The sequence below is a fragment of the Alexandromys fortis genome, unplaced genomic scaffold (genome assembly GCF_014885135.2).
Source record: "Alexandromys fortis isolate MF-2015 unplaced genomic scaffold, M_Fortis_MF-2015_v1.1 scaffold_39, whole genome shotgun sequence".
NCBI lineage: Eukaryota > Metazoa > Chordata > Mammalia > Rodentia > Cricetidae > Alexandromys > Alexandromys fortis.
The window spans coordinates 13,383,307-13,394,319 of NW_026067918.1; the positions used below are offsets into that span (position 1 = coordinate 13,383,307).

Consider the following 11,013-nt stretch of genomic DNA (forward strand, 5'->3'; position numbering starts at 1 on the left):
CCCAAAGGGGCGTGCATGGCCTGAGCTGCGGGGCTCAGTGGCTAAGATCACTGGATGCTCTTGCAAAGGCCTCCAGTGTGATGCCCAGCACCCGCATGCATGGCCGCTCACAATCTTCTGTTTCAGAGGAACCCATGCCGTTGTCTGGCCTCTGTGAGTGTGCACATGGTGAGCATGTTCATGCAGGCTAAACCCATACACATAAAATAATAGTATTCTTTTTTAAGAAAAGAAAACCATCCGGAGGGAGGCCAGAGGGCCAGGTAGCCCCTCCCCCATCTTTACCTGCTCACCACCACTGTAAGGCTGTTCTGTGAACTCTGCCCTGCTGGGAACCAAGAGATAGACAGCACCCAGCCTGCCCAACACCAAGACACAGCTGCCCAGAGCTCATTAGTGGCTTCAGTATTCCAGGACATGCACAAATCTGATTAACTGTTCCGTGGTCCAGGGAGCTGCTCAGGCCTTGCTCTGGAGAGAGGTACTCTCAGAACCCGTGTCCTGTGCTTTTTAGGTCTTCCTTGATCCCATTCTCCCTTGCTCTGAGTTGGACTCTGTGTCAGTTCAAACGGTCGGCCACTTCAAGCCCGACAACCTACCAGATGCCAAAGCAAGCAAGCACAGGGGTTGCAGGACTCTAGTGTCTGCTGGTTCTGGCCAGGGTGATAAACCAGCTAGCTAACTGTGTGAGAGCTTCCATTTGGGAAGCCTTGCTACCATGTTCTTGTGTATGGACCAGGCCAGGGAAGTGGGTTCCCGTGAAGATGGAAAGATTCCAATCCCTTCCAATGGCTCCTCTCCTTCTGCAGAGTCCACAGGTTTAGGAGTGACTTGGTTTAGGACATCTCCCCTTCCCTGCTTTCCCCTCCCTTCCCCTGATTGCTGGGTTGGGGTCAGAACACCATGAGTCACCAGACCCAGTAATGGAAAGGTGAGGGTCCCAAGGGAAGGGGCACAACAACACAGATGCCTTCTTTTCAGAATAGCCACCCCTTGGCCACACTGGTCATAGAACACAATAGATTTTGGAAGATAGTAGGCTTTGAGGCGAAACGGCCGTATCAGGACCTGATCGGGCACCCAGCCTTGCAGCAGAGTCCTGTGCAATGGGTTGGGAACACGGAGGCCCATTTATTTAGGAAAATGAGACCAGGAAAGTGGACAAGAATAACAAGGATCCCAAAGTCCAGAGTGTGGAGTAGTTAGGGGATTTAGACAATAAGACAGGGAGCTGGGAGCTGCGTCAAGGACCGGGTCATGGGATAAGTAGAAGCTTTGGCTGGAGGGTGGGCCAGGGAGGCCACTCTGAGGCGCACCACATCTGGGCAGTCTAGGAGGCCAGGTACCCAGCGTCCACCAGGATGCCAGAGCCACTGGTCGAGGCGCTGCTGTCGCTGAGCAGGAAGAGGATGCTGTTGACGACATCCTCCACCTCTGCAGAAGAACAGAGCAGTCAGAGCTTCTGCTTGCTCGCCTGCCTGCTGGGAGCCAGCCCTGGTTCCCTCACCCACGCCCCCAGCTGACCTGCGAACTTCCTCAGCGGGTGGCGCTCCTTGAGCTTCTTGGAAAAGTCAGGGTTTGCAGAGACCTTCTTGCCCTTATCAGTCAGCACCACAGTGGGGTTTACAGAGTTTACCCGGATCTGGGGCCAGAAGCCACAGTTGGTGGCACAGCCAATGAGCTAGCCCTACCCACACTCTCAGGACTTGCCCCAGCACAAGCCTGATGAGATTGTTTCACTCAGCGCAGCTGAGCACTGACCCTGCTGTTCAGAGCGGTGTGCAGTCTGCGAGCCTCACCCCATCCTCACCCTCAACCCCCAGCCCTGCCCCAGGTGCCCATCATCTGACTACACCCAGGCTCCTGTGCCTACCTTGTGTGGCCCCAGTTCCATGGCCATGGCTTTGGTCAGCATGGTCATTGCTCCCTTGGTGGAACCTGTCAGGGGTGGGTAAGGAGAGCTAAGGACCCTTTAATCACTCTTTCTGTGATGTCCATCAAAAACCTAGAGACTCCTGTAATTTTTGGAGGGTACACTCACTGTAGGTGGTCAAATTAGGATAGGTGACATAGGCCACCATGCTGGAGACGTTGACGATGGACCCTGGCACTCCACGGTTAATCATGTCCCTGGCTACAATCTGGAAGAAAAGGTTGGGGGTAGCTCACCCTGCCTTGCCCTGCCCCACCCTCCCCAGGTGCTCATCTCAGGGCCACAGAACTCCTACCATCTCACCTGGGACACCTGCAACACAGAGCGAAGATTCACCTTGAAGGACCTGGGAGGAGAGGAACAATGGCTTCCCGCGCCACCCGACTTCTGCAACCCTCCCCAGCCTGCCCACGCTCCCCAAGTGCCCACCTGTCAAAGACCTCCTTGGTAACCTCCAGGAAAGGCTGCATCAGAGCCACGGCTGCATTGTTCACCAGCAGGTCCACGGGGCCAATACTGCCCAGCGCCTTCTCCGTGGCCTCCCAGTCACCCAGGTCCACACACACGGGCTCTATGCCTGGACACTGTGGGAGACATAGTTGGTGACCTGAGGCATTGTCCCTGTCAGCTTCTGATGTATCCCTGAGGGTGGGGAGCAGGCCCAGGCCAGGCAGGGCTGTATGCTCACCTCTTTGGCGAGGCTGACCAGGTCTGCATTGGTGCGTGTCACGGCCACCACTTTGGCTCCCGAGGCATGCAGGGCCTTCGCGGTGTCACGCCCAATCCCTGGAAAGTGGGATTATGGTGGGATGAGGTTAGGCCTGGTCATGGCCAGGGTCAGGCTCACAGGTGGAAGTAAAGACCCCAGAGGCCAGCTGGTTCCTGATAAAGTCTGGCAGAGGCTGCGTCTGGTGCATATCTGCCCAGTCTGGATCTAGGATCCTGCAGCCATCACAGGGATTGTCACTCTGTCTGGGTGGGTCTCCAGCCAGGTGACATAAACGGGTCAGTCAGATTCTGGAGGGCTGAGCTGCGACAAGGTCATCTTGGGCCACTATTCTGCGTTGAGGCTGACCCTTTCCCCTCCCCAACCCGCTCCCACTCACCTTTCCCTGCCCCTGTCACCAGGGCCCTCAAACCACTGAAATTCAGCTGCATGCTGCTGACCCCGGTGTCCTCCTGCAGCAAGAGATGGGCTCCCTTATTTAAGGCTGGGCTGGCAGGCGGGGCAGAGGTGGAGCTAGGAGTCCGCTGGCCTAGCCAGAGTGGCATGACTCATTCCTCCCCAGGTAGGATGCCTCACTCCAAATAAGCCAGCCGGCTGCTTGGTAGGGCTTGGAGAGGAAATGAGGAACTTCACACACACACACACACACACACACACACACACACACACACACACACGTACATGTATGCCCGTGAGAGGTACTCATAGAGCCGTGTAACAGAAACGTCGGAGGCCTGGGCATGACATTTGCGTTTCCTTTGGTCTGACTTCATCTTGACCCTCGTGGCACGCTAGGCAGACTGTTTAACGCTGGGCTGCATTCCTGCTCTAGAAGGAGAGAGATTTTGGTTTCCTAATTTGCTTTCTTTGGACAGAGGCATTGGCCGGCCACAGTTTTAAGGGGAGAGGAGCCGCACTTCCAGTCGGTTGTGTATGCTTCAGCCTGACTGAAGGACCGGGACAGCTGTCCCCGTGGACATGACGTGGTAGGGCCAGGACAGCGCTCAGGAGATAATGCAGCATCCTGGATTGACTCTGGGTTGCTGGGGTAGGGGCAGGCATCTGAGGAACAAGGACAACAATCTGATTCCTGGGCTAGGGCAGGTGGCAAGATTCTTCCCACCTAACCCTGCCCCAGCACTCCTGAAGACTGTCGCCTTTACTCGTTTCTCTCCCAGGTGACCTCCACATGCCCCCAGAGACTGCCTATGGTGGTTACACCGGAGCCCCCTCTGCCCTCTGAGGTGGGACTCCCCTTCTTTTCTCAGAGCAGTTGGGTGAACCCTTGGGGGAATTCTTGAGAAACCATCAGAGGATTGAATGTCCATCCTAACCAAGGGTGATGGTGGCATGCACCTTTAATCCCAGCACTCAGGAGGCAGAGGCAGGTGGATATATCTTAGTTTGAGGCCAGAGAGAGAGTTCTGGGTCAGTTCTCTGGCTACACAGAGAAACCTTATTTCAAAAAACAAAAACAAACAAATGAAAACGCCCATCATAATTCTCCGTGTGGGAAGCTGTCTAAGGCCATGCCAAGTCCTACCTGATCTTGAATAATAGGGTTCATAGGAGGAACACTTCATTCCAGAGGAGCCATAACAGGGTGCAAGTCAGCTGTGCCAAGCAGGTCAGGTATACAGACCATCGAAGAGACAGCCCCACGGAGCAGGGGCACTCGGGCTCCCCACCTGCTGCCTGTCCCTTCCTGTAGCCAGGTTCCACGCTAAGACTGAGTGACCCTCAGAAAGAAGGCAGATTGTAGGTGATAATCACCGCTGACTAGGGCAGGCCCAATGACCCTTGGGCTTCCAAGAATTTGCCTGTCTCTGCCTTCTATTTTCCCATAGGAAAACTGGGATTACAGATGTGAGTGGGTTCTTGGGATCCGCGTCAGGGCTCTCTCGTTCGCTGAGTGGGCTCGTTACCCACTGAGTTATCTCCTTGACCCTGCTTCTTTTTCTTTTGTTTCAGCTAAAATTCTGCAAGGTCACCAAGCCTTTTGACTTATTCTTTTGTTTTGCTTTGTTTTGTTTTCTGAGATAGTGTAGCCTGGGCTGCCCAGGAACTCCCTTTGACAGACCTAACTGGCCTTGAACTCAAAGATTGGCCCAGCGAAGGGATTAAAGGTGTGTGCCACCAGGCCTGGCTGCTGCTGCCACCATCCCTCCTCTTCTTTTCCTTTCTTTCTTTCTAAACATTTTATTATAAAAGTAAGACGGGCAGTGGTGGCACAGGCCCTTAATCCCAGCAATCTGGAAGTAAAGGCAGGCAGATCTCTGTGAGTTCGAGGCCAGCCTGTTTTACAGAGTTTCTTCGGAACAGCCAGAGCTATTACACAGAGAAACCCTGTCTCAAATAGCCAAAAACTACTGAGTGTCTCTCTCAATTGCTCTCCTTTTTTTTTTTACGTTTATTACCTATTTGTTGTGTGTGCATGACCATGCAGTCACACACATATGACACTGTACTGACACGGATGTCAAAGACAACATGTGTGAGCCGGGCGATGGTGGCGCACGCCTTTAATCCCAGCACTCGGGAGGCAGAGGCAGGCGGATCTCTGTGAGTTCGAGACCAGCCTGGTCTACAGAGCTAGTCCCAGGACAGGCTCCAAAGCCACAGAGAAACCCTGTCTCGAAAAACCAAAAAAAAAAAAAAAAAAAAAAATGCACAAAAAAAAAAAAAAAAAAAAAAAAAAAAAAAAAAAAAAAGACAACATGTGTGTGTCAGGCTTGCCTGCAAGAGCCCTTACCTGCTAAGCCATCTCCTGCTAGAATCCCTTGACTGGGAGAGACATGACAAGGTCAGCCTCTCTTCCTAAGGTCCCGAGGACAAACTGAGGCAGAGTCCACCAAAGTTCACCCCGGGGAACCCCTGAGTATATTGAGCTCCTCCCAGAGCACAGGTGAGACGTTACTTCTAGGAGAGTGTTGCTTCTCTCAGCATCAGGCTGCATGTGGAGTCCTTACCCAGGAGGAATGAGGGCATCCCTGTAGCCTCACAGATAGAGCCCCACCCCACAAGGCTCCCTTGGCCTACATCCTCTCTCTACCCCTGCCCTATGCCACATAAAATTGAGGCAGAGTTGCATACACATGTTAAACCTGAAATGAAGAGGAGAAAGACAATCATGAAGAAAGCCTTATTTATTTAAGGCTACTCAGGAAGAGGGAAACTGATCAGGTCCATACCTGGGATTCCCACTCGGGTGCCTATAAAGTACAAATCCACAAGGTTATGTACTTTCCGCCTTTGTCCAATTAGGGACAAGCACACGTCCTGATGTACTTCCTGCCTACCCCCCCTCCTGCCTATGTGTGACCAAATACAGTGGGGCAATCAACCTTGTTTACTGAAGTGAAAGCCTGTGACTTGCTATCATTGTTGTTTTGTTTTGTTTTTCAAGACAAGAACCTGTCCTAGAACTGTGCTCTGTAGACCAGGCTGGCTTCAAGCTCACAGAGATCCACCTGCCTCTGCCTCCCAAGTGTTGGAATTAAAGGCTTGCACCACCTGGTAACTTGTTATCTTACATGAACACCAGCCCCCAGCGGTCCAGGAGGTTCTCTGTCCTTGGATGCGGGTCTCTGACTCTCCCACCCCTCCGTGTGGAGCTGAAAACAGTCTACAAGCCCAGCCTGGATGATCCTTTCACAAGGGGCACAGCTGAACTCCTCCAGAGGGCTGTCACAACACCATCTCGCCAACCTTGGAAAATGCGTCTTTTCTATTGTTTTTGTTTTGTTTTTCCAAGACAGGGTTTCTCTGTAGCTCTGGAGCCAGTCCTGGAACTAGCTCTTGTAGACCAGGCTGGCCTCGAATTTACAGAAATCCACCTGCCCCTCTGCCTCCCGAGTGCTGGTATTAAAGGCAAGCGCCACCACCGCCTGACTTTGGGGGGGAGGGGGAGAGACATGTGTGTCTGAATAGGGAAGTGCAGAGAGCTGTTACGTCCCACCTGCCAGTCCAGGAAGCATGACCTCAGCGTGGCATCAACCCTGCATGGTATCTTGTAGAACAATGGGCTTTCAGGTTCCTAAACTGTGGCACAGGACTGGGCACTCAACATGGCTGCCAAGGAAGTAAGTGAAGGCTGCTGATGTCATTAAGAACAATAAAGATAATCCTTCTTCCTACCAGGCTCAGAGGGAAGAGCTTCCAAGCAGGGCGGCAGCTAAATAGCAGGTGGGTTGTACCGTCGAGACTTCTGTCATTATTTTTGATAATTCCATCATTAGCAAAAAAAAACATCTCCCAGCTGGGCGGTGGTGGCACACGCCTTTAATCCCAGCACTCGGGAGGCAGAGGCAGGCAGATCTCTGTGAGTTCCAGGACAGCCTGGTCTACAAGAACTAGTTCCAGGACAGGCTCCAAAACCACAGAGAAACCCTGTCTCGAAAAACCAAAACAAACAAACAAACAAACAAACAAAAACCCCACCATCTCCCTGTCTTCTGAATATCTAAAGGGGGAAGTCGTGTGGCTGAGCTGGAGGCACTAATCTGCGCATGTTGGTGGCAGACGGTCAGAAGCCTGTGAAGGTCTTTGTGGTCTATGCACAGCACAGCACTGCACAGCCCTCTTGCTTTGGGTCGGGGGTTAAGACAGCATCTTGCTGTAGAGCCCCAGCTGATCTGGGACGCACATCTTCCCCGACAGTGGCCCTAACCTAAGCTTCTGCTTCAGCAGAGGAAGAGCAGAGCCACGCCCAACCTCTTCCAGTTGGCCTTTGCCGCCCCACGGCCTGCATTCGAGGGGTCAGGAAACAGACTTGGGCTTCTCCTGTGTGTGTACGTGTATGTTGTCTGGGAGGGGGTTGTTTAAAGCACTGACCTTTGCTGTGAGCCTACTGTGAAAGTGTGTGTTGGCCAGGCGGTGGTGGCACACACCTTTAATCCCAGCACTCAGGTGGCAGAGGCAGGTGGATCTCTGTGAGTTCAAGGCCAGCCTGGTCTACAAGAGCTAGTTCCAGGACAGGCTCCAAAGCTACAGAGAAACCCTGTCTCAGGGGAAAAAAAAAAGTGTGTGTTGGAAATCCACTGACCCACCTGTCCTCATAGGACCACAGTGGAGCTCACAGAGGTCCCAGCCAGTATCCAGCTTGTCCTAGGTATGACATCATACTGCAGGAGGCCGACCCACAAGGGGCTTCCAGGAGCTGTCACCCTGGCAGATAAGCTGTAGGCATCCTTGAGGGAAGCCAGGAGTGGGATGCCCTGCTGGAGCCTGGCTGCGTCACAGGACCCTGGAGAACTGACCTGGGTTTAGAAATCTGCTCTTTTCTCGGCTTCACCTGCAAAACCCATTCCCCTGAACAAGATCCTGTCTACTAGGGCCAGGTTATGGATCTTCACGGGGCACCACGCAGTTTACTGTGTGTGCTCCTCACTGACCTTGTGGCCTTGCACCCTGCTGTCCTTCCACCCAGAGTGCTAGCCATTGGGGAACTGGATGTGCCCCCTGCAGGGGACGGCCTGGGCGGTCCCTTGCTGACCCCTGCAGAGCTGGCTCAGGCTGTTGGTAGGTTGTGTAGCTCCTACAAGTCCATTCAGCACTGAGCTAACCAGGCATAGTGTCCTACCCTGGCTTCCATGGGTGAGGCTTCCGTGACGAGCCCGGGGCCGCCCTGGAGAGAGGACACCGTGCACCCCTGTGTGTGCACCTGTGAACAGTGGGAAGAGGTCTCAGAAGGGGCAGGGAAGTGGGGTAACGGGTGTGCTGCAGGGTAGTCCAGCCAGCAGGCAAACAAGCAGACCCCCAGGGTCAGTGGAACTTCTGGGCGTGATGTGTATGTAGAGGTGTGATCCCTCCTGAATACATGAATGGGCTATATCTGGACAAAGGACAAAATCCTTCTAGAAGCTTCTAAGCCTCTCCCTCAAACTCCTTCTTTGGACCAAAAAAAAAAAAAATCATTCTTTGGGGCTCTGTAGGGGCAAGTTTTTCCTGCTCTCAAGACATAAGAGAGAGCCCTTGACAAAACACCTTGAAACTAGAATCCTGGTTCACAAGGAAATACATCAGCCAGGTTTAGACCAAGCTGAATAGGAGCGGTTTTGAGAGGGAAAGGGAGGGAGCCTCCAGGCACCTGTGTGGACAAGCCAAAGTTCCCACTGCTAAGCTTAGGGTCTGGAAAAGGACAACGTGGGGTAGGACAGAGGTTCCAGTCAGTATCCAGGCTTGTCCTGGGTATGACATAGTGCAGGAGGGCCAAACCCACACAGGGAGCAGAATCCTGGGTTCCCGTTACTCACCAAGCTGAATTGTGTGTGTGCGTGTGCGTGCGTGTGTGTGTGCGTGTGTGCGTGTGTGCATGAGTGTATGTTGGAAATACAAAATCAGAACTGAGTATGGTACTCAGAAGTCAGAGGTAGGCAGATCTCTGCGTTTGAAGCCCAGACTTCCAAGTGAGTTCCAGGCCATCTAGGGCTTCATAGAGAGACCTTGTCTCAAAGCAACACCCCTTAAAAACAACAACAAACAACAAAAAAGAAAATACAAATGCAAAGATGGGCTTTCAGTCAGCTTCTGCTTCCTGGTCAACTGTGGTCCCCTCATATCCCAAGGTTCCCTGGTCTGTGGGTGGTCCCCTGTTCTTCGCCCAGACAGATGGGCACCCAGGCCAGGAGCTGAGCCAACCCTGGAGCCTTTGGGAGTGGCAGCAGGCAGAAGCAGGGCAAAGTCCCTTGCCCTGGGATGGACACTATGCATTGGGAGCATAGCACGGAGGTCCTTGTGCCCACAGATCTCCAGAGAAACCAGGAATGGTAAGCACACAGGATTGTCTTTCCAATGGGAAAGATGAAAAGCCTGTTCTTCCATTCAGAGAGCGGAGAGTCGGAAGTGATGAGCTGCCTGGTGGTCTGTGTCATCTGTTGGGCCAGGCCATAGCAAGGTCCCCCAACCAGGACCAGAGGTGGCTAATACCCCAAATGATCTCTACGCTCTCTGTATGATGAGACCAGCCCAGATCCTTCCCTAGACCCTTGAGCTAACACAGGTAACCTATCTCCAGAACCCACCTTCTTGGAAGAAATGATGTGGACCCTGAGTAGAGTTCCAATGTAATTACACTTCCTTGTGCAATGGGATCATATTACACCAGCAAACTTTTACAAACTATGTTGGGCTTAGATACATTGGGATTAAACCGCCCGCTACGGGACCTCTGGAAGTTGGACAAAATCAATCTTCACTGGGTTTTTACTCTTATCTCTTCGTATATATGATGCCTGCAGGATTCCCCTCAACCAAGGGTCACCCAAGGTTGTATCTTACTATTATTGCTTGGACATTAATGGTCTTCTTAGGACGGCTAACTGGTCCTGCTGGCTCCTGTACCCTCCCCTCTTATTACATGATTCAATTATGAAAGGACTCACGAACAAAAAAGAACTTTCGAAACTTGAACCTTCCCAAAAATCTAAGCTCTTTTGAGTTTGGCAGAGCAGGATCTGGCAGAGAGGCTTATGTAAGGAGATACAGCTGGGAAAACCCTGCCCGGACGTTCTCCAGATTAAGAAGTGGACAGGCAGCTGGGCGGTGGTGGCGCAGCCTTTAATCCCAGAGGCAGGCGGATCTCTGTGAGTTCGAGACCAGGCTGGTCTACAAGAGCTAGTTCCAGGACAGGCTCCAAAGCCACAGAGAAACCCTGTCTCGAAAAACCAAAAAAAAGTAGACAGGCAAAGTTGCATTGTATGAGAAGAAGAATAAATAAAATTTACAAACAAGGAGACAGGTAAGTGCCAGGACAGAGAAGAAGGGAGGATATCAAATTTCGCTCCAGAGAAGTCCCCACTCCTGACTCCGTCTTCAGGGTGGGATAGAGAGGGGATCCCAGTTTGTGGGCCTCTGTAATCCAGAGCTGAGGCCCTGCTGCTGGGCCCCGTGTCCGTGAGGGGGTTCTCTCCTCTGCAGACTCGGTCACTGTGTTGTTAGCTCCCTGCTTGCTTCCTAACACAGTTCCTACAACTCTGTCGGGGTCCGACATCCCAACACAAACTACTTTTCCCTCTCTGGACCGGCATGGAGGTGCAGTCCAGCCTACAAACCACAATTATTATTGAGACACGGCTCACACAGCAACATTGGGAGGGAGATTCCTGAGTTCACATCCTGAAGAATTCCTCTTGCTTTATTCTCCAAACAGCCTTATATATCAAAACATAAACTGAGGGGGGGGGATACATTAGCGTTCTGTCTCCTAGGTTAACCAGATGAATGTATTTTAGTCACATCCACAACTACCTGTCTGCTCTGTATGCTAGCTGGCACATAGGTTTGAATTAACATCTCTCTCAGGCATCCTCCGATAGAGAAACCCTGTCTCGAAAAAACCAAAAAAAAAAAAAAA

General features: G+C 52.3%; 1 protein-coding gene across 1 annotated transcript; it reads right to left on the minus strand.

Annotated features, from left to right (window-relative positions):
• Window positions 1–1,120: 1,120 nt before the first annotated feature.
• LOC126500478 (carbonyl reductase [NADPH] 2) lies at window positions 1,121–3,099 on the minus strand. Its single transcript, XM_050140413.1, has 8 exons — window positions 3,040–3,099; window positions 2,622–2,719; window positions 2,363–2,517; window positions 2,237–2,279; window positions 2,042–2,141; window positions 1,874–1,938; window positions 1,525–1,642; window positions 1,121–1,434 (listed from the first exon to the last, which is right to left on the minus strand). The coding sequence occupies exons 1-8, from the start codon at window positions 3,089–3,091 to the stop codon at window positions 1,331–1,333; spliced, it is 735 nt and encodes a 244-aa protein (XP_049996370.1). The 5' UTR covers window positions 3,092–3,099; the 3' UTR covers window positions 1,121–1,330.
• Between the last annotated feature and the right edge of the window lie 7,914 nt (window positions 3,100–11,013).